At 38.8% G+C, this 27075-nt stretch overlaps 1 protein-coding gene across 1 annotated transcript; it reads left to right on the top strand.

Moving 5' to 3' along the window:
- Window positions 1-2767: 2767 nt before the first annotated feature.
- Window positions 2768-27075, top strand: LOC137916267 (opioid-binding protein/cell adhesion molecule homolog). Its single transcript, XM_068759346.1, has 8 exons — window positions 2768-3183; window positions 9141-9373; window positions 17259-17384; window positions 22556-22684; window positions 23246-23366; window positions 23539-23690; window positions 25060-25095; window positions 26975-27075. Exons 1-8 carry the CDS (start codon window positions 2768-2770, stop codon window positions 27073-27075), a joined length of 1314 nt encoding a protein of 437 aa, XP_068615447.1.

Genomic DNA, 27075 nt, shown 5'->3' with positions numbered 1-27075 from the left:
CAATTAAAATTGCATGAGGTCCAGTCAGTCCCTCCTCCTTCCCCTGTGGATGTGGTGTACTGCTACTGCTTTGAGATTCTCTGTATCAGGAGAATCCTTTCTGTAATAGCATATATATCAGGCGCTTACACATTGCATTTGTATGCAGGCAAGTATTCAAGTTACAAGCAGTTTTATTCAGTTCACTGATTTGTAAAGTTCTCAAAACTTGTTTTTCTGTAGTCAGGGAAAGTGTGGATATGTAAAGATGACATTTATTTATGTGTTTTTTTACCAAAGCTTTTTAATCGATGAAAGATGTCCTCTCTTTCTGTTATACTATCAAAGAAAAAGAGTTAATACATCGGGTCTTCAGGCTCAGAGTGAAGTCAAACAAAGCATGAAGGGGCTTTTGAAAGTTACAAAAGCATAGTGACCATTGTCTCCTGGAGATTCAAGAAACAGCTTGCAGTGGAAGGATGCTTTTCTTGATTTTTGTGCGCACTTAAAGATAGTGGCGAGTCGTGACCGGCCAGGGTCAGTTTAAGGAGTCTTATTAATGCATCTCCCACTGCACACCACATGTTTTTCACACCGTGCCATAATACAATTCACTTTAGCTCCCCACCCATCTTATGGGCAGACAATATGTTATAGAACTGTCAGGCTTCCCAATACCCCCAAGCCAATAACACCGGACTCCTTAAGGGACACATGCCAATAAATCATATACTGTGTATATATTCATAAATGAACTCCGAAACATGTTCAAAGGTGTCAGCCAGTGGTTTACTGGATTCATGTCTTGGAGTCAGGATTGGATCCAGAGGTGTAGTAATGTGTGTATCTGGGTATACGGTGTACCGCTGGGCGGATTTATACCAAAAACAGATCCACGGTATGTTTCAGTGCACTTCCAGCAATCCAAGGCCGCAGGCGATAGTAGTTCAGTATTTCTCAGAGACGATTATTCCCTGACTTTAGCCTTAAATGCACTTCACCTTTTAAATGGCACCGAGCTTTAGGAGAATTGATGCCCTGAGGTCAAATTTGGGGAACAAACTCCTCAGCAAAAAAGTAGAAACATTAGAGCCTTATTGTGGAACATATCATTGTAGCACTTTGGCATTAATTATAGTTCAATATAGTTATTGTTCGTGTTCCACTACAGGCTTGTGAGCCCAAAGATCACGGCCATCCAAAATTTCTTTCACGTTGTATTCGAGATCTTCTCAGATTTTTTAAATCATTTCACGGTATTGTAAATTGTTGATGGTGGAAACATTGAGAGGCATTGTTCTTAAATTGTTGCCCTATTTCTTAGAGTATGACCTGATCCTCTCTGGGATGCATTTCTTACACCCAATCATGTTGCTAACCTGCTGCCAGTTAGAACATAGCGTCCCACACATTCTTATTCTTAGGTAAATATTCTTTGCTTCCTTCAAATGTACATTGATGATGGCTTTTAAATGTGCAATACAAATCTATGTTTCATTGACCGTGACAGAACATACTTGGGTTAATATTTACTTTTCAAGTTAATTCGTCAGTAAAGAAAACATACATCATTCCGTCACATGTCCCACGGGACATGTCTCGCACCATACCGCTTTTTAGACTCAATGTCCCAAAGCCCACTTTCCTGCTTTGACGGGTCAATGAAATAAAAACTGTATAAGGAATCTGAAACCTTTATGACGCCAAGCTGCAACATGTTTGCCTGGATTCCAAGCAGTGTGGACAGATATTAGCTCTGTTGCCCTCCAAGATGCTACTAAGAGGTTGTGAACTTCAATGATGTGGAAGTCTGACTGTCAACACAGAATAATATGGTTAGAAACTGCACCAATGTCAGCTTAACTGGATTGAACTGAGCATATTGAAAGCGCTAGGTACTAATTGACAAAAGAAAAAAAAAAACATACAAATATTTAATGATTATTTCTTCCCACTGTAAAGCAATCAGCGTTTGCTTAAACACTACCCATGTAATTATCATTTAGTGTGCCACTGCTGTGATGCATTTTATCTCTGATGATGAGCCAGACTTCTCCGTAGCTCATAATGAGGCTGCGTTGTTTAAACACTGTAATAACAAGTAAACAAGTAGCGAGCGTCTCCTCTTCACATACTAAACCCCTACACAATCTACTTCCTGCTTTCAGTAATTTACTGGATGCATTGAACTCTGGATTTCACACGCAGAGATTGACGGAAGGCTGGGACACGTGTTCTTTAGCTGCATTGCTAGTCAACATATTTTCATTACAATATCAAATGCAAATAAATAAACTCTAAAGTAGCTGAGATATTTTTATTTCTCTCCCCCCCCCTCTGGGAGAGAGGCATAGAGGAGAATCACGGTGTAGTTATTTAAATTCATTAAGATAATCACTTTGTGATGCATTAGTTATACAGTGCTCTTAATTAGCAAACAAGACATGCATTTAATTTCCCTCTCTGTGTTTTGAACCTTGTAAATATAGTCCTATTCAATTTTTGTTCTGTGTTAACGTGATTGCAACAGCAGCAGCAGATGTTCACAGCCTTACTCCAGCAGCAGCAAGAAAACTTTAAAGGCTTTGTCAAAATGATAATGGACTCCACTAACACTAGGCTGGACTCATTAACAAAAGATGTACAGGGAATAAAAACAAGCTTGCAATTTACTCAGAAAGAGGTGGATGACATCAAAACGAACAACGCTAAACAAGCTAATCACTGCAATGCTATACAGACAGATTTGTCCAAACTTTGTGACAGTTTGCCCGCTGTCACTGATAAGATGGAATATCTGGAGGGACAGTCCAGACGGAACAACTTGGTCTTTGATGGGATAATCGAGTCACCTGGAGAGACTTGGTCTGAGACAGAGGAAAAGGTGAAAAGCGTTTTGGTAGAGAAATTACAGATACGAAAGGACATGGAGCTGGAGAGAGCACACCGTATAAGAAAACCTGCCGGAGATAGGCACAGGCCTATTTTGGTGAAGTTTTTAAGGTATACGGACAGATCAATCATACTTCAACATACCAAGAACCTGAAGGGAACCAAGATCTACATAAATGAAGACTACACAGATGTCGTGAGGAGGAAGAGGAAGGAGCTGATGCCAGACCTGAGAGCCGCCAGAGAAAGAGGAGACATCGCTTATCTACGGCATGACAAACTGATCATTCGCCCTCGCAACAGTGCTTCAAAGTAGATGCGACAACAGCAAGCAGCCAGCCAGCCAGCCAGCCAGCCAGCCAGTATGGGTAACTACGCGCACAAGTTCAATGACAGAACACACAACATTCATGCATCCTGGAATTATGAATGTTCAACAATGGATTAACGAACATGAGGATCTGGAAATAAACCCTTTTCATTACACTGATCATCATCCACAGGACATTGAAAATGACATTGATCCAGAAAATAACCTTCTCATTAACATGAATAACAAATGCCACTATTATACAGAAGGTCAATTTAACGATACTATCATTTCTAGAGACAAAATATCAATAATTCACTTTAACAGCAGAAGTATGTATGCTAACTTTGATCATATAAAATATTTCCTAAGCCAGTTCACACAGTCTTTTAGCATCATTGCCATCTCAGAAACTTGGATGAATAGTGAAAGGGGTATTGACTTTGAGCTGGATGGTTATGAACTGGTGTATGTGAATAGAGAAAATAAGAAGGGTGGTGGCGTTGCATTGTTTGTGGACAGGAAGATGCTTTTCAAAGTTGATGAAAAACGGTCTGTGGTAGTGGATAATGTTCTTGAATGTATTACGATAGAAATATTATTAGAGAGAAAGAAAAATGTCATTGTGAGCTGCATGTACAGAACACCAGGTTCAAATATAGTCCTGTTCAGGGACTGGATGGAAGATAATTTTTCCATAAATCAAAAAGTCATATTTATTTGTGGTGATTTTAATATTGATTTACTGAACCAAAATGAACATAAAATAACAAATGAATTCATCAATACATTATACAGTTTAAGTCTTTATCCTAAAATCACCAGACCTAGCCGTATTACCTCTCATAGTGCCTCGCTCATTGATAATATTTTTACAAATCATATTGACAATAATACAGTGAGTGGATTACTAGTCTGTGATATCAGTGACCACCTGCCAGTCTTCACAATTTACAACAATAGCTATAGAAATATCCAGAATGACAACAAACCACATTATAGAAGGGTTAAGACAGATGAGACTTTGGATAAACTGAGGAATGATCTACTAGCGCAGGATTGGGAAGTTGTATATAAAGAAAATAAGAGTGATAAAGCATATGATTTATTTTTAAATATTTTTACTGCCTTATACAATAGACATTGTCCAATTAAACACAACAGAATAAAACAAAATTCCAATAATAACCAATGGATTACAAAGGGTCTTCAAAATGCTTGTAAAAAGAAGAATACATTATATAGAGAATTCCTAAAGTACAGAACGTTAGAAGCTGAAAATAAATATAAGAAATATAAAAATAAGTTGACGGGTATTATGAGGATATGTAAAAAGGATTATTATAATAAAATATTAGAAAGGAATAAAGGCAATATGAAAGGTACTTGGGATATTTTAAACAGGATAATAAGAAATGGCTCGAGACTGCATAAATTTCCACATTTCTTTATGGATAAGGATTTAAAGATTGATAATATGAAGGAGGTCGTTAACAAATTTAATCAATTCTTTGTAAGTGTTGGCCCACAATTGGCAGAAAACATACCCAAGACAAATATGAATGGACCCTTCGAGGAAGTTAAGGAAAGAAATTCCTCTTCAATGTTTCTAAATGCAATACAGGAAAATGAAATAATAAATACGGTTAATGAATGTAAAAACAAAACATCAACTGATGATTATGATATGGACATGAAGATGCTAAAAAAGGTCATCATAGGGATCTCTAAACCACTTACTCACATCTTCAATCTTTCATTTCAAACTGGGCAATTTCCACAACATATGAAAATAGCAAAAGTTATACCGATATATAAAACTGGGGATTGTCACCATTTCACTAATTATAGGCCAGTCTCTCTTCTACCTCAATTCTCAAAAATCCTAGAAAAACTATTTTCTTACAGATTAGACAAATTCATAGGAAAATATAACTTACTCGCTGATAGTCAATATGGATTTAGATCAGAACATTCAACATCACTTGCTTTAACTGAACTTGTAGAAATGATAACAGATTCAATAGATAAAAAGCAATATGCAGCAGAAATATTCAGAATATTCATTGATTTAAAGAAGGCTTTTGATACAATTAACCATGATATATTGATTAAGAAATTGGAGTTATATGGGATCAGAGGTGTGGCATTGAATTGGGTTAAAAGTTATTTAGAAAATAGAGAGCAATATGTTAAGGTCGGTGACTGTTCTTCAGAAAGACTGAAAATTACGTGTGGGGTCCCCCAGGGGTCAGTATTGGGACCAAAACTATTTCTCCTTTACATTAATGACATATGCAACGTATCTAGACTGGTTAAATGTATTTTGTTTGCTGATGACACAAATATTTTTTGTACGGGTGAGAATTTGCAGCAACTTTTGAATGTTATCACTTCGGAATTAAGTAAAATACAAATATGGTGCGATAAAAATAAATTATCAATAAATTGGAGCAAAACAAAAATTATGTTTTTTGGAGATTATAATATACAGAATCAGGTACAAATTGATGGTGTGAACATTGAAACAGTAAAGGAAACACAATTGTTGGGAGTGATAATCGACAACAACATTTGCTGGAAACCTCACATTAAGTATGTTAAATCAAAAGTCTCTCGCAGTATTTTAGTCCTTGTCAAAGCTCGGCATGTCTTAGATCATAAAGCTTTATTTATTCTATACAACTCTCTAATCATGCCATATCTACATTATTGTTCGGAGATATGGGGAAACACATATAAATGCGCTGCACTCTGTGCAGCGCATTGTACGTGCTGCGGAGAAGGTGATCGGCTGCAAGCTGCCATCGCTCCAGGACCTGTATGTCTCCAGGACTCGGAGGCGTGCAGGTCGGATCACAGCCGACCCTTCCCACCCTGGACATGGACTCTTTGGCCCTCTCCCCTCAGGCAGGAGGCTACGGTCCATCCGGACCAGAACCTCCCGCCACAAGAACAGCTTTTTTCCCTCAGCCGTAAGACTAATGAACACTTAATAATTCTGTCCCGGACTCCTGAATACAACTTGCACTTTTCCATTTGCACTGCGTGATGACGCTAGTTTACTGCTGCTAGTACACATCTGTGTAACCACTCCGGCTGCTGTTGATGTCTGTACTTGTATGGTCTTTGTATTTTGTCCTTAATGTTAGATGTAGCACGACTTCACAGAGCAACGTTCCTAGTCTGTGAACCCTCACTGACAATGGCAATAAACCACTTCTGATTCTGATTCTGATAAGACTGCACTCCAACCAATTTTTATTTTGCAGAAAAGAGCTATACGTATCGTTCATAATGTGGATTATAAAGCACACACTAATGATTTATTCTGGCAATCTCGAAGTCTGAAATTTTTTGATTTAGTACAGCACAAAACAGTTCAAGTTTTATATAAGGCAAAACACTATTTATTACCACACAATATACAAAAAATGTTTCATGAGAGACACCAGGGATACAATTTCAGAAATATGTCAAATCTAAAGGTCCGTAGAATACGCACAACAAAGAAGGGTTTTTGTATTACTGTCTGTGGAGTAAGACTGTGGAATAGACTGAGTAATGAAATGAAAAATATGTTGAGTTTGACTTTATTTAAAAGAAGGCACAAAGAAATGATTTTGCAAACATACAGGGACAATACCTGACAATATCACTCGTGAGTCCGAACATGGTGTGAATTGCTATCTTTAATAGCAAATAATGTATATTATAAAAAGGAAAATAATTTTATGTACATTAGCTAGTAAATTGATAAGGAAAGATGATGTTTAAGTTTAGAAGGGGTAGGGTTAAATAAGTATTTACTTCTTCCTACTCCCTTTCGCTCACGTAAATTGCATAGTTAGTGCATTATGGTTATTATTTATTGTTTTGAGTTATTGTTAATTAATATTACATGTGCTGCGTGTGTGTGTGAATATGTCGTTGCATATGTGTGTACAGTATATATGTGTATTTATGTTTATGTATATGTGTGCGCATGTATTTGGCATTGTTTTATCATTTTATTCTTGGTTGTTTACGTGGTCGAAATAAATAAATAAATAAACAAATTAGGAGATGTTGCAGGTCTGCCCCGTTGCTTTTAACTTGGAACTGATTTTAGTGGCCTTACAAGCATGAGACCATATTCCTTACCAACCCCACTAATAAACAGAGATGCATCTATGAAAGCCCCACAAAACAATTAGAAAAGACACAAACACAGCAAATATAATTACTGTATGATTACATTTTAAAGTGGCAATTAGTCTTGTTTGGGATGCACTTGTACATCTCACACAATGCTGGAACAGAAAATTGGGGCATCTTGCTCAAGGACACTTCCACATGTAGACTGCAAGGTGGAGTAAACATCCGACCAAATTATTTAGAGAGTCAAGCCATAACATATCAAATATGTATCTATAAATATATATATAAAATAGGAAACTTCATTCCAAAAGCTCGCGTGGGGGGATGTCATTGGTTTGAGTGTCGATGAATGAGAGGAAGCGAACGTCTTGAGGGACTGCACATTAAAAGAGATCAAGATTGTATTCCAGGAAGCGAAGCTAATGATGACAAGATGACATCACAACATTGCCTTATTGATCCATAATGCAATATAAAATGCGTCGTGTATCTTTAATGAACCACAGGCTACTGTCAGAAAGCACGGCGGGAGCTAGTGGAGACGCTGTCTGCTTATGGGCACCGTTTCAACTCCTAATCTCACATCTCCCCTCCCTTAACCCCTTTCATGCTTTTGAGAGGATTGACAATTTCTTTTGGATTACATTTTCCTTGCCATCTGTGCAAAAGTGATAAGGGAATCCGTATGGTATGTAAAATATTTATCCCTTTATTTTTCTTCTTGCGGCTCTCTGCAGTGACTTGGCTGGTGGAGGTTTCATAATAAATAAATACAAACTATGCAGTCAAGTCAGATTTTCCTTTCAACATGTTCTAGAACTACATGTCTGAGCGAATCATCCCAATTAGTCATAAAAATAAATTAACGTTTTTAAGTATAGTATCACCGATTTGGTGCCAGGGATGTAAGACCAGGAAATTAAAATACAATCCTCAGTACAAAAATACATATCATGTTTTCTAAAACACTGACATGCATCAAATCAAATTAGTTAACTTTATTTAGTGTTGCACAAAGTTATTTTGGTGAAATTCGATCCTTACTCTTTCATCACAATTAAAGAGGGAGATATTGCATTGCTCACTTTGTCTCATGAAATAGAGATTAAAGGCAGTATGGACACCTTAACCGGATTGATATGGACTCTCAACGTGCTTTACAGCACACGCCAGGAGTCCCAGTCACAAACATGTACACATTCATACATTGGTGGGCACCGGCATGGTTCATTAGAGTGCTGCGTTAGCAAGCGCCACTGAAGTTTATGCGTTTGATGCTCTGAACAAAAGCTATGCTAGTTTAACTGGCGCCGAGAGCCTTTCAGTTATACAACATCATTACAGTTCTAAATTGTAGCTTCAGAAAAAAAAAAAAACCTGAGATGAAAAGTTAAGTAATCCCAGGCGACAAACTGAAATTTGCTAACCGCAAACACAATGTGAAGAACGCCTGCGTCTCGCTCAGTGGCACATTTCTCATAAGTGACAATTCTGTTTTCCTGTCAGTAATGTCTCAGTGGAATCCAGCACATCTACGACTCTGTGGAAACGGGCAAGCATTACAGAACAGGCAGGATTTTGTGACTACTAAAATCAGCATATTTTGTTTGAAATGCAGGAGGGAGGTTAATTTGTGATTTGTTGTCCTGATCCCCTTTGAATGTCACCAGCAAAGTGTGCGGGGTAGATTAGATCAGCAGTTCTGGATCATATACCTTTTGTCCAACCGTGTTCTAAATTGTGTTTCAGTTTTTTGTAAAATGACTGTTGGTTCATTTCTGTGAGAGCCTTACTTTCCACATTGAACATGTGCTCACAGGTGCGACCAGGGTGACGTCGTCACGCACACCGCGTGGCTAAACCGCTCAAGTATCCTGTACGCTGGAGAAGACAAATGGTCTGTGGATCCCAGAGTGAGTCTGGTGTACCTAAATCAAGAGGAATTTACCATCCAGATTGAAAATGTGGACATGACAGACGAGGGCCAGTATGTGTGTGCCGTCCAGACAAGCAGCCGGCCTCGAACCACCTCGGTGCACCTCCTTGTCCAAGGTAATAACCATACTATTACTACTACTACTGATTACTGAGTACTGCTACTGCATTTGCCATTGTTGTTCGTTTTTATCTACATACAAGCAGCAAATGAAAACACAACCCCTATCAGTTTCGGCAATGTCTTACAATATATATATTTTGTTGCAGAAGAAAGAAGCGCTGGATGTTAATTGGGGAAGGATTTCATTGACTATCCTGCTATCGCTGACGTTTTCAGATACTGATGCTCTTAAACAAAAAGCTGAAGGTGTAGTCGTCAGGAAGTTCTGCTACATTTTTAGCAGGTCTAAATTGTTGCAACAGAGAAGAAAAAAAAGAAATCCCAGATGACAAACTGGTATTTATTAACGACATTCACAACCGGTATGATGTCCGTCTCTCTGTTTCAGTGGTAAATCGCTCCGTTTGAATTTAGTTCATCCTTTGCAGCAGGATCCAGCATGTGTTCTACTTTGAAATGGTTAGAGTCAGCATATATCAAAGCAGGTGAATACTCCTGAGTGGGTTATACAGCACATGCTTCTGGTCGGTATTAATCACTGAAAAAGATAAAACGTCATGTTTCTTCTTCGTTATTTGCTAAAGACGAGACGCTGCAATATCGCATTGCTGCCCTCTACTGTTTGTTTTCATAGGCTCCTCTTCTATATTTTATTCTGTCAAATACTGTGCTGATTTTAGTGAGGTTGGATCACTTCCCTTTTGTTGTTTTCATTTACTTACTATACTATATGTGTCATCTTCCTCACCATTGGAATATTAGCTAAATCTGACACGTGTCCTCTTTCATTAATTTCATTTCCTCTCTCAATGCTCCATTTCAGCAATTACGAAATAAACGCCTTGCTCCAAAGAAGGGCGAGAAGTGCGTTCCTCATTCATTGTGCTAGAGGAGGTTAATTGGAAAACACCAGATGTGAAACTGCTCTGGCTAAAACGATGAGGGGAGTAAAATCGTGTGTCCCCCAAAGTGATCCAGGGCACAGTTGGGTGCACTGTACTGTATACATATAGGATAATTGGATGGTTTAATTCCACCAGTTTGATACTTAGATTATCCGTGTGTGAAATGCTGCTTATGAGACCTCTTGAATGTGTTCAGTGGAAAGAAAAGAGATCCAAATGCAGGTTAACTTATATTCTAGCATCTCTAAACAATGCTTAAAAAAAGAAAAATATATATTTAGTATGTCAGTTTGAATACAAAGAAGTTAATTACATTAATGTATTTATATATATATAAATTCACGTATGTGTATTTGTGGGAAACAAACCGACAACATCTCGGCTCAGATTTGAAGTCTGCTTTCTTCTTATTGCCACTTATAATATGGATCACTGTGAAGTCTTCGCACACTTTAGGAAGCTAAATCTGAACTCTGTGCAATCACAGTTTACACAAATTCATATTGTTGGTTGCTGTATCAATTATGTCTAAGAATATAAATACAGTACACATGATTATTAATCCTATCACTGGAACCATTGTGCTGTTGGTATGTAAAACACAAAAACTATTTTGATGTGACGCTAAAATGAACCAGCAGCTCTGATGACACGATCCCTCCAACCACCTTTATACGTACAGGTGTGTCGGGTCTGCTGAAGCAGATTTGAGCTGGGTTTCGGTTTTCAAGAGAGCTCATTATTTAGATCTGGCTCTCATCCCTCTCTGTAGAGTATCTGATCAAGCGCCCTGATGGCTCTCCTGTGAGCGGAGCCAGTTCCTGCAAGCCTAATCACAGCGACTCCTCTACTGTTGAACAGCGGCGTCTGAATCAGATGGCTTCATAGATTATTTACAATGCATCGGCTCTCAGTCGAGAATTCCCACAGTAGTCTGTAGCACCTTGAAGATGAATATCTGCAATGGAACTGCATCAATCCGTAGCTACGCTGAACAACACACATGCAGCACTTCGTTGCACAGAAGTCCAAGGAAAGTTATTTTACTTAATTGCAGTCCTATATAATTATCTTATACAGCCATATATATATATATAACCCGCGAGCCGTAATTCAGATAAGCGGCTGAATACAAAATGAGACAATCATTTTGATATAATTGCTTTAATATATATAAACGTCATAACACAAAGCCCATTTAGTGATCAATTTCATTTAGAGTTTAATCACAAATAATAATCATCATTATTATGTTTGTTCTCAATGACACATTGCTATGTATAAACCCAATGATGGTCCTGGCCCACAAACACAAGCCAAAGACACTGATAAACATTTGTACATCAGGTCCCAACATGTTTAACAATAAAATGTAGACAGTGTTAACACAATTTAGAATACTCCATAAAATAGAAGAAATAAAATGTACTAAAAGTTTTAGCTGCTTATTAAAGGTCTCCATATTGAATATCCAATAAACTGTAGTCGGAGGATCTTAGAGAGCTGCTGGTGATAAAGGGCGACATTACTTCTTATCATGCAGAGTTCTAAAAACGATCACAAGAATTTTAAATTGGATTCTGGGTTTAATGGGGAGCCAATGTAATGTGTGGCGAGAGACATTTTCAAAGCCCTGCTCTAATGTGTTGCAGAAGCATTCTGAAGCACCCGAAAATGACCCAGTGATGTTTTGCTACAGCGAGCAAACAGGAAATTACAATAGTATAGATGGATAAAATGAAAGAAAGGATGATCATCTAATTACGGGTGTAGTTGTCATATCTAATGTGAACAATTTTTTTCTGATCTTGTTAATCAAAAAAGAAAAGCAAAACTCTCCATTATCATGCGTGACCTATAGTAAACTGTGTTTTCACCGGGGCATCTTTAGAGGATTTTTGCTATCCTCTTTGGGATCATTGAGGTTTGTCTTCCTGTGCAAAGTAGTATAATCTTATTGTTATTTTTATTTTTTTGCTCATCAATACCATATTCCTTACAGAAACTGTGTTTTAGGCAGTTTTGTGATATTTTGGTGGGGGGGGGGTTTAAAAAACTGTTTTTCAGCAGATTCCTAATTCCTTGTTTCCTATTGCAAATATGACAGATATAAAATGAATGTGTTCCCTGCCTTGAATTATTATTAAATTTCCTTTGATTTATGGTTAAATGTGGTCTTCCAGCACCAATGTGTAGGCTACTTGGTAACTAGATAAATGATAGGCCTGTCACGGACTAACGTGAGCGGACCCCAGAAAGTAGAGAATGAAGACGGTAGCAACAGTTGACTTACATTTTACTGATAAATTCAACATTCAAAAAACAACCTGGAGCTGCACACAGGATGAGGGCCAGCTGGAGCCCAAATGTAATCTATATAACAAAAATACACGGCCGAGAGAAAAAACAAAAAGCAAGCTCTACTAACAAGGGGCGACTGGCTGGTGCCGCAAAGAAAACGGGAACATAAGATCCAGCCGCACGTGAACAACCTGATCACAACAAACAAACAAAACAGAGACCGAGACGGACACCATAACCAGACGAAAACCACACAATAGTTCAACAGGGAAAAGCGGGCGGAACGGAGGTTATGGGGGTTGGTGGTGATTGTGAAAATCCGTCTCAGGTGTGTCTGGGGTGACTGCAGCCAATCCGTACGCAGTAGGTCCTGGGTTGACAAACAGAACAGGTGTGAGTGAAAAGGCAATTAACCAAGTACAACAACATGACCATCACAGTGTCTTCAACAGTAGATCAGCTTTGCAATTTATAGCGTTGTCTGCATTATTATTTATCTTTTTACAGATACTAGTATGTAGCATAGACTGCTATTCCATTGAGCTGAACAATATCAGGAAAAGACAAGTGGTGGATGAGGAGAAGAAGAAGCAACTTTATTGGTCACATGCAATTATAGACATGATGTAACAGCAAAATACAATTTCTGCATTTTTCTTGACACATCTCTGAGGAGCGGTGCTGCCTAAACAGCAAATTGGGGTTTTGTGTCTTCCTCAAGGACACTTAGACAATGAAAGGAGATTGAATCACTGACCTGGAACATTTGCATAGGCTGTACTTTGCCAGGGCCCAGAGGGCATCAAATTTCATTTCTATAATTATCTCCGCCAAGGAGGTTTTGTTTTTGGCAGCATTTGTCTGATTGTTATCAGAAATACTGAAAAACTGCTGGGTGGATCTTGACATAAAAAAATCTGAAGATGGGACTAACTTAGATCCTAATACATTTTGAGAGCAATCCAGGTACCCGCCTGGATACAAACAAAAAAATCTGGATTTTCCCATTTACTTACAATGGAGGCGTTTTTAAAAATCATATCTGGTAAAATATGCGTTCAATTCGCTCAGCAAAAATCAGTCATAAAGGGATTCGATGAACTATCATGAAAAATGTCTTCTGGATCTGATCCAGAATGAGGTCAGGAACAAATATTAAATTTCAACATTAAAACCCACTTATGGATTCAAAGATCATTTAAAAATCAACTCTGATCCACTTTTGCTTTTCATGGTTGGTGTATAGTGATACCAAGAATGATCTAGAGCCTTTCGATGATGATCCAGATCACCATGTGGACTGTTTAAATCCAGCATGGTATCACGTGCTTGCTTAGCCTTTTGTACATTTTTCATTGCTTGGATATCAAAATGGTGCGACGAAAGCTATTTACACCTTAGAGTCTAAGGTGTCGAACTTGTGCCGTGGAGGGCCGAGACGCTGCAGGTTTTCCTTCCAGCCGGTTACTAAAGCAGGTGATTTTAATTATCAACACCTCCTTCAATTTGAGAGAAGGAGCTCATTAGTGAGATCAGCTGCTGGAGAGATGGTTGGAAAGAAAACCTGGAGTGTCTCGGTCCTCCACAGCACAGGATCGACACCCTGAACAGTTTCTGAAGTTTCCATTTCTGTAGTGACACATAATCAATATACTGTATATTACGTTTTAAAATACCATAACTTACAAATACTCATTAGTGATAATTATAAAATAATGTGTGTTCTGTGTTCATGCACCCATAACGATAATACAGCGCAGCACTGATACATTAAACCAGCCTAATTTAATATTCTGTTTCTTTGAATATGATAAACCTGTTGCATTACAACAAATGTGTTTCTGCTATAAAGTAAATCATTTACACATTTGTTACATAATACTAGTAGTAGTAATATGTAACTATTGTTAAACTGGATGTATTTCAGAGCTCAAAATGATCATTAACAGGTCTCCACTTTGATTGCAGTCGAATTAACAATGTCACCTCCGAAGCTATCTGGGATTTCACAACCTGACAGGCTTCACTGAATAAATTGAAACTCATCCTCCATCCTTTTATTCCATAAACAGTCTTGGCCTCTCGCACCGCAGCTGCAGCATTAACACACTCCCGATATGCGCTTGTCATTCATGAAGGGTAAATGGGGACTGAGATGACATCTGATAAATTATTCATAGAGATTTTATCTTACAAACAAGTCTCGCTAAAACAAGTCGCAACACTGGTGACACTCTTTTCATCTGCTTTTAGCTGATGATCATCAAATGTCAAAACAGAGTTGTCTCGTTGTCGCTTTGAAATGGAAATGACAAAAACTTTCTTGCACGCATCTGTCAGGAATAAAAGACGGGGTGGGAAAAGCATCTTTATTCAGGAAAATGGTGAGAGCGTAAGGCGTCAGGAACAAATCATTGGTCACATGCAGCTATCAAATATGTCTTCAGATCCCCTGAGACATGTACGAGAAATCCAGAAGCGGCGATGTCTTTTTTTTTGTAAGATGAGTAGATTTCCGAACAAAGATTTGTGATGTAAATAAAGGATGCGCTCCTATAAAATAAAAGTAAAACCATTGTAGATAAATGCCATACTTCATGTTAAAGCAATTTTTTTGCATTGAAGTAGTTATTCATTCTAAATATAGTATCAGAGGCGTCTCTCCACACTGACAACGAGGTGACCCGTTTGCATCTCTGCGTTGTAGCTGTGTGTTCAGGCAGAAAGTAAAGGGCCCATTAGAGCGAGCGGGAATTTCCAAAGTCAATTGAAAAACACTTAGACAGGACTTCACCCATGGCCGCTTGATTTCACACAGTACACGCGTCTGACAGCATTCCAGACCTGAATGGAAATTGTGCTGGGAGTTGAGAGTAAAGGGTCCCATTGAGAAAAACGATTCAGAATCCGGAATGCAAAATGTTATAGTAAAGTCAGAATTTTGAGCTATAATAATCAAACTTTATCAGAATAATGTAAGAATTTTACTGTAATGTAATCAGGATTTATCAGAATGAAGTAGAACTATTTATAATAAAGTACAATAACCTGCATAATTCTGTCTAATAACTGCATTTCGCTACCTTGTACTTGTACAGGTGGTGACAATAAAGCTGAACCTGACCGAACTTGTTTGGGAATGAATTGATCGTGTGATGCAATCAGTGACGGCCCTGCACTGCACCAGACCAGCTGTTTCCCTTTTTCCTTTTCCTTTAACAATTCCTGACAGACTTTGGGGCAATTCAAGTGACTTGCTGCGTAACTGCATCGCTACACGACGAGCCAAAGGCACAACTGGAAAATCCCGAGGCATCTGCACATTTTCTTTGTAGAAACCTCAAATTAAAATTACTAGGAAAAAACAACTGTCCATCCAAAATTGGACATTCAAAAATTTGATCTACGTCCCCTTTCTAAGCAAAGAAACACATTCAGGCTGAAAGAGATTTTTCTTTCCTCCTTTGGATTACGTGGTATAAATCCAAAGGTTAGTATGTATTTTGAGCCCTTTAGTATTTGAGAGAACCTCTTTTCATTTAGAATCCCTTTATGGGGATAAACATCACCACATTGTCAGGAGGATAGACAGATCTACCAGTCGACAGAGGATCTCTTCAAATGGGAATCAACCAGAACATAAATAAACCATTGAGAGTGAATTTTAGACCCTAACTAACTTTCTCTTTTTGCATGTTTGTGTAATTTACATTCAACAACAGTTTCTCTGGTGAAGTCCTTAAATTATTCATCATAAGACACAAAGCTGCCTTTGCCAGGAGAGAAAAGGGAGTCGTCTCACACGAGAAATGGACTGACACTCTTTGTATGTTTTCCGAATGTAACCGACTCAGTCTGCCTCGACGCATCACATCATCTCATGAATGATTCTTCACATTCCGCGGCAGCAGAATGGCAAAACAGGACTGCAAATATTTCCTCAGAGGGACTAGCTGCATCGCTTACTCTGCTCTGCCTTTGAGCAGTACAGCGTTCACCTGAAAGGTTCCCAGGAGGCGACAGGTTTTACATTGAGGATGGAATAATTTGAAATGGAAATGAAGTTTTGCAAATCACTCCTGACAAAATGCACGCACTCCCAAACGCGATTCACATTCAATATATTCATTTAGCCAATTGTTGTAGATGTGGAGAAATTGAGCCTACAGTGTCTGCAAAAAGTGTGGAGAGAGAGAAAACAGCTAATGGAGCATTCAATGCAGAATGAGTTAAAAAAAAAAAAAAAAAAAACCCTGCTGTACACAGATATAAATGAGTGAAAGATCTATAATTGTTAAGATTGCATAAATTCTGACAGATTACTGGGATCAGATTTCAGGATTACACACAAGGATACCATGTTTTCCCAATGTCATTGTATGATGGACATATAATGACAATAAAGGCTATTTCTATTTACAACATGAATGTTGAGAACAAGATGTTGCTTTTTTTTTTTAGCTTGGAAATGATCATATGCTCTATTTTCCTTCATCCGTTGTCAATGCCTTTGACTCTCAATCTGCCACAACATTATTCCTTAACAGCCTCTTCTTAACTCTTCGGACAGACTTTAATAACACGAGACCATAAATGCTTTTACACAGAAGCATGACCATCTTCTATATTTCTCTTTCTCCTTCATCAAATGTTTTTTGTTCTTTTTTTACAGTACCACCAAAAATCATCAGCATGTCAAAGGATAGCGTAATAAATGAAGGCTCCAACTTAACGCTGATGTGCCAGGCCAGCGGTAAGCCCGAGCCAACGGTCACGTGGAAACTCATCTCCTCTTCAGGTAACTTGTTTGCATCAGCTACAGCAGCAGCTTTGTGTTAGAGCCACGCTCTCCAATTAAGCATTTCATTTCCTGTGCCTCATCATTTAGTTCCCCCTTCTAGTTGCCTCTCTCTCCTCTCTCTCTTCCCCTCGTCCCTCTCTGTTTATCACCCCATCATTGACTTTGACTGGTGGATTCCTTGCTGCACGTATTTCCCATCATTACCTGTTTCCCCAATCATGATTGCAATGTAATTGTCCACAGGAATATACACTGACCCTGTTGTTATTGGACTACTTAAGTCGGTTAATAGAATTGCTGTAAATGTTTTGGAGGGACTTTGAATGGCAGATTAATGTGTGGAACATTAACATTACGTGGCTTTACTGTGCATATGCAAGTATCTCATGGCAAATGTCCAAAATCAGGTTTGTTGTTTTGTCTACATCATTATTCCTCACTGAAGACATATCTGTGTACCGCGTTATCTTTATATCGGTGCTTTCATCTGTGTTTATGCAGGAACCTCGGAAGAGTTCATTTTACACAAAGTCATCAAGAGTATTTCTAATTATATCGGGAATATTAAAGAATACGCAAATTCAGAATCAGTATTTTCTTTAGCATCACATACCTCACACAACATTTATTGGTAGGTGAAAATAGAGAGTTTCTCCGTGACCTTTTAAATATGTCTCCGGCCACCAGTACGATGTCCTCCAATGATGTGTCGCATGGGAGACTTCCTCATCATCATCTTCTGTCTCGGGCTGCCTGAGGTGCTGTTCTTAGCAGATCCACACTGGTGGGCGGGGCATCTTCTTGATTTATTCATGAGTGCTTCATCGTTGCATCCGGGATCACGCCTCTGATGCATTCTCCCTCCCCCCTTTCTTGTTGCTTGTATCTCATGATGCCGGACTTCTCATCATGTCTTTGGATTATTCCTCCGTCTGTAGCATTTGATGACAGATATTTATCTAATTTATTTTGTATGGCTGCTGCCTTGGGCAGGTCTCCTCTGTGAAATTAATTTCTGATGTAAAGGGGTCTTCCCAGGTAAAACATCTTTCATTTGTCCTCAGTGTTCTAATCCCTATTGTGTGTATGGGGACAGAGATCTGGGATGGACAAATTAGCAGTGAATTTATACTTTTATTCCTGTTAGTTAATCATCTGGCTAAACCGCTATAAAATCCAGGTCTCTGTGCAACGTTATATTAGCATTATTCATGAATTAACTTTATGCAATGTCTGCTGCTTTATGTTTATTTATCAGCTCTGTTTTTTTTTTTTTTGGGGGGGGGGGGACAGACCAAAGAAAAATGCAGTGGTGTCTGTCATCGTTAAATTGGATATAGGGTGAAAATGTAAATATATGCGCTTTAACTCGAGACGCTCTAATGTTGATTTTCCTCACATGAGACAAAGACATCAGTGATCCAATAGTTTTTCTGTCTGTTGTTGTTGTTTTTCTCCCTCTCACACACTTCAATGTGTTGAACTGCAGAATTTATTTCTTTTTGATTACTTTTTCAGTTTCATCCCCAGCATTCGACTCAGGGCCTGATAATTAAGCCTGGTAAGAATACAAAAGACAAAAGTTACACTCCACAGTTGTCACTCGGAGTATTGCACAAACTCATCGAGCTGCAGGAGAACGCTCGTCCAGCCTGGGGCCACTCGGTGCGAGCCCAGCTATTGCAAGGACTCCGGGGCGTTAAAAAGAACGAACCGGATAAATAGAGATCCCGTGCATGTGTGCGTGTGCGTGTGTGTGCGTGTGTGTGCGTGTGTCTGCATAAAGATGGATGATTTCAGGCTGGGGCCGGGGCTCTCGCGCAGCTGCGACCCAGCTCCTCTTACCTTTGATAAATCGATGGCTTTAGGGGCTTGTGGCGGATCAAAAGTGATCCTCTGTATCTCCCACAAGACGGCACAACCTGACTGCAAAGTTTGTCAGCGCTGGCAACCAGGCGATGCCTCGGTACATTAAGGTGGTCAGAATGAACATGGACGTGATTGAATTTGGCCTGGCAGCAATGAAAGTTTCCCTGATTTCCACACTCGGGTTCCTTGGAAAGATTCATTTGAAGTTGGAGTTGGTGGAGTTTGGTAGTTGCAGATTGGTTCCTTTTTTACCCTTTTGATGGTGAAATAAATAGCTGCCAGGCTGTAATACTTTATCGATGCAATTTAAATGTTCAGGTTGATGTTTTTTATTGTGTTCATTTTGGCAGCAGCCTGGTTTTACTCCTAATGCTCTGATCATGTTTTGCTGCTGGCTCAAAGAACTGGTCATGCTGATGGTTCGTGTTGGCCGTCATTGGGTTGCTGTTGGATGTCCCAGAGCCCGGCCTCCAAACTAGAGGGGTCGGAGCTTTCGCGCTGCCTGCTCCCAAATTACGGAACAACTTATCTGTAAATATTAGATCTGCTCATACTCCTGAGATGTTTCATTCCTTACTGAAAACGCATGTCTTCTCGGTAACAGATAAATAAGTTATAAACACCGCTAAATGTCTTCGTGGTGAAGGATGAATAGCATTATTTTCACATCAGGTTAGCAACCATTATGCATTTCCTTGAGGTGTGTCTTTTTTTCATTTTACCAATAATTTGCTCATGAAAATAAAATTCAAGAGTCAAGGCGTTCCTTTTAAAATCTTATAATGGGCCTAAGCATGAAGTACATGAAAGATAAAATTAATTCTTCCGAAAACCTCTGAAAAAGCACAACGGAAAACAAATCTGAAATAGAGAATTGATAAATAGATAAATAACTTGTATCAGTAGAACCCGTGCAGTAAAAAAATATGAGCTTTATGTACCTGTGGCAGTTTTGAAGCACTATTCAAACAATGTAACAGACGCGTTGTCGTCTTTTTAGTTTTATAAAATGAAGTGATACAAATTGACCACTTTCTCAACAGCCGTTCTTTTCATTTTTATTTTTATGCTCAAAAACCAAACCATCAAAATGTGCCGTCGCAAGTGATTCTCTTTCCTGGCAAACGTTCAGAAGTAAAGGCGTCTTAAATTGTTGCGATGATCGATGGAACCTTTTGCGACTGTATTTATATCATTCTTTCTCTGCTCAGCCTTTTTGCTTGTGTATTTTAAAGAGGACGCAGCATTAAAAGAGGCCTTTGAACTTCAAGAGTGATTCCACATGCCAACGACCGATTTAAGAATTGACTTCATTTTGATCTATATTTATCGCAGCAAGTTGGTTTCAACCAGTAAGATCTCTCCGGTTTCCTGAATAACAGAAGGTTTGTCACATTTCCATCAAGATATTTCATGTTTAATACCTTTTCGCTGAGACAGCATCGGTAACCCCCCCCCATCTACAGTGCCTCTTCAGTTGTTTGCTGTTCTGTCTGTAATCAGCTCCTGTCGCCCGTTCTTTCTCCTTCCCTCATCTCACTTGGATGCATCAACTTTGCTTCCACTCCTTAAATATCCCTCAAGCATCTACTGTTTTGTTTTTGTAAATGTTCTCTCCATCCAAACTTACTCCCCTTGCCCTCCAGACAAATAACTTTCACTGGTTCCGTTTTCTGCCCCATTTTCTTGTTGCCCTCGAGTTTGAGGATGGCATTTCAGGGACACCTAAAGGGTATTTAATCATTCTGCCGGACTCTCCTGAGAGTTCCTGGCTCTCTCTCTCTCCTGATCACCTCCTCCTGCCTCACTGATGCTCTGTCATGTCACTTTGATGGAAGTGCAGTATTTCACTAACGACTTGGTCACGAGCCCAAAGGTTCTCTTTAACAAAGGCTCATCAGTTAGAAAGACAACCTTTCTGTGGTGTGGAAGAACACACCTTGCCCTCGGTGCTAAAGATCAGGAGTGGTGCATTTGTAAATTCTGTTCTTTGCAAACAATGCAAGGCACCGTAACAAGAGAGCATGTATTTCTAGTACATTTAAAAGAGGAACATCAGACCCTGACTCATGTTCTCTATGGCTGCACTGTAGTTTATTTTTTGAATGGTGGTCAATCTGACAGTAGAAGCAAATTAAAAGACTCAGTAGTCCAATCACGACAGCAGAGAGCATCGTGGATCTGATCCAGAATGGGGTCAGGAAAAAATATTACATTCAAAAATCAGTTCAAAATACACGGTGTATAAGTTTCATGCACGGTGTATAAGATACCAAGAACAATCTAGAACCTTTATTCTGAAGGACAGCTGCTTTCTTGGTTGTTTCTTTTATTCTGAAGGACAGCTGCTTTTTTTTGGTTGTTTCTTTTATTCTGAAGAACAGCTGCTTTCTTGGTTGTTTCTTTTATTCTGAAGGACAGCTGCTTTGGCTGCGAATGTGAAGCCAGTCATGAAACCAACGTGAGGACTTTGACAATGTGTGTCAGCCAGCAGCCATGTCTTGATTATCTCTCCTCAGAGGAAAACAGCAGGACTTAAATCGACACAGCGGTCTCTTCCGAGAGAAAGCAAAGTCAAAGAGGAACAGAGTGGAACTTGCATATCAGTATGAATCCTCCTGATACTCTCCATCAGTGCATGCTCAGATTCCTCTCCCTAACAGCCTTCCCAGGTGTCCAAACGCAGCAAAGCGTGTCTACCTGCGTTATATTACTGTCATGCTGCACCAATATCTCGGGATGAGACTCGGAAGTTGTTTGTTTTGTTGTGGTCTGTTATGTGTGTCTGGTCGAATTGATGTTCATGTGCTAATGTTTGAGTCCTATACTAGACTCGAGAGGTAAACATGAAAAACGTGAATATCAAAGTTGTAATAGTACTCGTACAACTAAAACAAAGCACTTATCACCGAGGGTCAGAATGCCCTCAGAAATGTCAGCAAACATAAAGTTTTTCTAAGTCTTGAAAGAAACATGGAGGAAACACAAGAGGCAGAATTGGGCATGTCACAATATTTTTACTTTTCTTCATTTTGACATGCATATAGCTGCGGGAATTTTGTCATTCCAGAACAGTTTGCTGCAAAAATGAATAAGATCCAACCGCTGATTAAAAAATTAAAATTAAAAAAAAATTCAATACAGCTCACTGCATCTCATTTCAAAAGCAAATTCAAATTAAATGTTTTAGTTGAGTTATTACTTTAACAGTTCTGAATATGAAAACCTTCCTGCGTCGGTGCAGCAGCTGTCGGTTTGTGACTTTAGCTGAACGTCTTCACTTTCTCCCACTTTCATAGCGGATCTGGTCTCAGAAGACGAATACCTAGAAATTCCGTCGATCTCCAGACAGAGAGCCGGAACGTACGAATGCACAGCGGTCAACGACATCGACGCAGATGTTCAGACTGTAGACGTCACCGTCAACTGTGAGTATGCTGCTCGCCTCAAAAACCAACACCAAAAAAGCCCAAATTAAAGGAGAAATAACCTTTCTGAATGCATTTTAAAAATATAAATACAAAGCTTTAGAAAATATTTTTTTAAATGGATTTCTCTGACTCCATTTATTTATTGACCTTGGATTTAATTGTTTTCTGAACATCATCGAGATGCTTCCAAAGAACTAATTATTTTTCTATTACCCATATTTACATTTGCTTATCTACTGGAATCAAATGCAATTTCTGTAGTGGAATGTTTTTTGTTTTTTTCCAAGTAATTATTTGTGAGTGTAATTTGTGTAATAAATAAATACGTGAAGAAAAAAATTGCCCTGTTGATTGACAGGGTGAATCAACATGACAATAACTTTTCTTTGTGTCCTCTTTGACTAATGTGAAACAAACTGAAAAGCTCTAGCTTTTTTGACAAGGGTTCAATTCCTCATAAGAACTTTGAATGTGAACCCTCTGAAGAGGAGCTTTTCCCTCCTGATATCTTAAACTGAAGCTGCCTTTTGCTCCTGATGTGCCGCTTCGTGCCTGTAGATGCGCCGACTGTGTCGGAGGGCAGAGATGTCGGAGTCACTCCTGGCCAGAGGGGAGCGCTGGAGTGTGAAGCCGATGCAGTGCCGGAGGCAGATTTTCAGTGGTATAAAGATGACAGAAGGTGAAAGCTTTTACAATTCCTCTTTAGCTAAATGGGGAAATAAATTGCATGTTTGCACGTGCTGACTTTTTTTTATGGATCTGGTACTAGTCTTCCAGGCTCATGTAAAATGTCTTAATTCATGAATGAATTCCTTTTTGCCTTATATTTCGTATCTGTCTCTTCCATCCAGGATCTTCAATGACTTTGATGGCATAGAGATTGTGAATACTGGGTCGCTTTCCAAGATGACATTTTTTAATGTGTCTGATGGAGATTATGGCAACTACACTTGCGTTTCCACCAACAAACTCGGAAGCTCAAACACAAGTTTCCTTCTATATGGTGAGTTAATGCATTTATTGCATTTTAGTATAATAAAAGTAAGATTAACAACCCTGCGTTTAGTCAGAGAACTGTTCTGATGAGATGACCTGAGTCCTCATCGTAACCGATCTGATGCATTTTCTAGCAGTAGAAATTATATTATTTGAAATAACATAGTAAAGGTTACCTGAAAATGATCTCATGCTAGGTTTGCCGTGGAGCACATACCAGGTAACCTTTATAACCTAGATTTCAAACTTGTAATCTGAAATGAAGATAGATGCATTTAAAAACGAAAAAAAAACTGCACTTGAATCGGAAGAGTTGTTTGGTCTCATTTTTGTAGTTCAAAGGTCGCATGGCTGTGGGGCATCTCCTTAATCTTTGCTTCAATGAAAGTAATTATCATCTGAATGTTAAGAGAAATCACGTCTGCTTCTATGCAGTTTCTATATCTGAGGCTTCTGCTTGTTTGTTCACGCAATTATTGAATAAATACGAGTGGATGTCGGGCTCCACAATGGTGCCGTATTAAATCTGAAAGTTGTCAGACTCCTGTGGTTTTGGGTCTGTGGAGCATAAGAATTGCATTTCTTCTCTGGCTTTTCCATCTTACTCCCTGCTGGCTCGCCACATGTGCGGCAGAAAGAAAGATATTTAGCAATACTGCTTTGGATACTTTGCCATTTATCTTAGAATGAACACAAATGAAACTGCGATGCTCAGAAAAAAATAATATTTATATTGAATATTTTTTTTGATGTATGAGGAAAAAGAATATCTCTTGATATAAATATATGATATGTGAGAGTACATAATGATAGGGATTTCCTGGTCAGGTCTTTTTGCCTCCAAGTCATTTGATTTTTGAACCGATACCGAGTCCAGATCCGATACTTCTATAATATATTTTAAAAAAATAAGAAGAGTGGAGAAATGGATCCAGGATGTCCCTTATTTTTTATTTTATTCATCTCAACATTTAACTCAAACTGATGACTTCTGTGGCGTAGCTTCAACAGTCAAGTAATAAATAAAATACTTTTTCTCCTTTGAACTTGCACTAGTCCAACAGGAAATATTAAATCCGAATATTTAAAATAAAATGACGGGACGTCCCGACATTATGACATTATTTACCTTTAAACTCTTGTTTTAGCCTGAAGTCTCTCAGCTCTGAAATTGTCTTTGACACTTATCTGTACTTTGATAAATGGGATTATCATCACTTTGAACGTTCAAGTATGCAACTGTGCGACCACAATGTTCAAGTCCATTTAGCAGCCTACTCTTTATGTGCTTCACAAGCATTGTCAGTCATGTGTTACTCTTCCGTTTCCGATGTGTCCCTCTGTTCATCCCCCCCCCCCCCCCCCCTCTGCTGTAGTGGTAATTGAATCCACTAGCTCAACACTATTGCAAGGTTAGTATTGTGCACCAGCATGCACTGCAACCGTCACGGATCGAAAGTATTAACTGCATGCTGGCGCGTGAAGATATTGCCATTTTCACAAACTGGAAGTTCATCTCTCGTAACTTGAAAAGACAAATATATAATTTCTGGCTCTTGTGACTGTGTCAAAATATTACTGCAATATTGCAATGACACTGTTGTCTTCATGAGTCTCTTCTTGACAAGTTAAATTTGTTAAATTCTAAACAAATGGCACGTAGAACTTTGTGAAAATGGCCATCACAGCCTGGTTCATTGACCATATTTCATCTTTCTCATTTGCAACATTAACCGCCTCTGTTTGCCATTCCATTGTAAGTATCCTTAAGTTTACAGTATAAGTATTGTACCTGTAGACATTCCTGCTCACATTCCCGTAGTCCTGTGAACTCGGAGAGCTAAGAGCTCCGCCAAGCACCTCGGTCCCTCTACATTGTGATTTACAGCTGAAATGATTGTCCGACATTTATTGAGATTCCATATCCATGAAAGCAAACCTTTAGCAATTGGATTCACATTGATATCATTATTAGTTTAGAAGTTATTCACTAAAAGCATCACTTACAGTAATGGAGGTTTCTTCTGGATTTATAGATCTAGAGCTTTTGAACAACAAATTCCGTTTGTTAGAAATATCTGTCTCTAATATTAAATGCACAGTAGGCTGAACCCCAAATTCCATAAACATCAGTCAGTAATCAGCCGAGATATTGAGAAACACATTTTGAAGCTCCATTTACTGCAATCACCGAAACGTAATTGTGTATACATTTCCAAAATTTACTGAAAATTTCACAAAGATCCATCAGTAACCTTTTGGATTATCTTGCTAACAGACAGAGAAACAGCAGCAAAAACAACCTCCTTGGTGGTTGTGATGATCTTGCAGAGACAAACATCTCATTTTCGAATATGTCCTTGTGAGTAAACCCGTTCCATTAACACAATTGTATTCATAGCTTTGATTGTGTCTGGAGTGAACACCATTATTCTAATTAGCCATATGCAGGATTAGGGATAATTCTCTGTGGCAGAGTAATTGGATAGTTGCCCCAAAAGGAAACTGTGGTGAAGCCATGGAAATCCAGGGGAAATGAGTTAGTCATTGTGTTGCAAGCTTCCAAGTTCAAATGCAGCCTCAATCTTCACACAATGCGATTCATTTAGTCAGAACTTACCTCATCCCTGAAAAGAGCGAGATGAAAATAGACACTCTAGCTGTTGTTTTTCGCATCATAAAATTGTTTATTAGAATTAGACTCGAGTGGAGATTTATACTATGACGTTGTGACACATGCTAATAAGGCACTGCTGGTGCATTAAATAATAAAGGTCACGGAAACTTTTAACTTTTCATGGTTGGTGTATAAAGATGCCAAGAACAATCTAGAACCTTTTGATGATGATCCAGATCGCCTTGGTGACGGTGTAAATCCAAATAGTAGGGGAACGAGCTGCTTGGAGGAGGTCTGCTCTCTCTGAGTGCTTTTCTAGTTAGTATTTAGTATTATTATTTGTTCACAGTTCTACAGTGCAGTCATTGCAAGAGTGTGCCTAGATTACATGATACACCATAGATATATTGATACATAAAATATTGTACTGGGGTTGATTCATTCATCCATATTCATGCTTTTGGAATTCAACTCTTTTAAAGATACATGCACAAATCACTAAATTTAATAAGTGCCCTAAGTTCAATGAAAGCTTGATTGAAAACAAGGTAGGACCCAGGCTAGAGCCATGAGGTACTCCATACCCAGGAGAACCTTATGGCTCTGGCTTCCACAGAGCCATAAGGCTGTATTTCTACCACACTGTAAAGTTTTGCAATCTTTCTCCCTCTCAGGACCGAGAGCAGTTCAGGACGGCAGTGGCGGCACGATGGGAGCACATTCGCACAACTGTCTGCTCTTCATAGTGTTTCTGCCCTTCCTGCTCAGATTTTGA

Source organism: Brachionichthys hirsutus, unplaced genomic scaffold (assembly GCF_040956055.1).
Source record: "Brachionichthys hirsutus isolate HB-005 unplaced genomic scaffold, CSIRO-AGI_Bhir_v1 contig_895, whole genome shotgun sequence".
NCBI classification, from domain to species: domain Eukaryota; kingdom Metazoa; phylum Chordata; class Actinopteri; order Lophiiformes; family Brachionichthyidae; genus Brachionichthys; species Brachionichthys hirsutus.
Note: the sequence above shows the minus strand (reverse complement) of the source record. Positions and strands in the feature narration are given on the sequence as shown.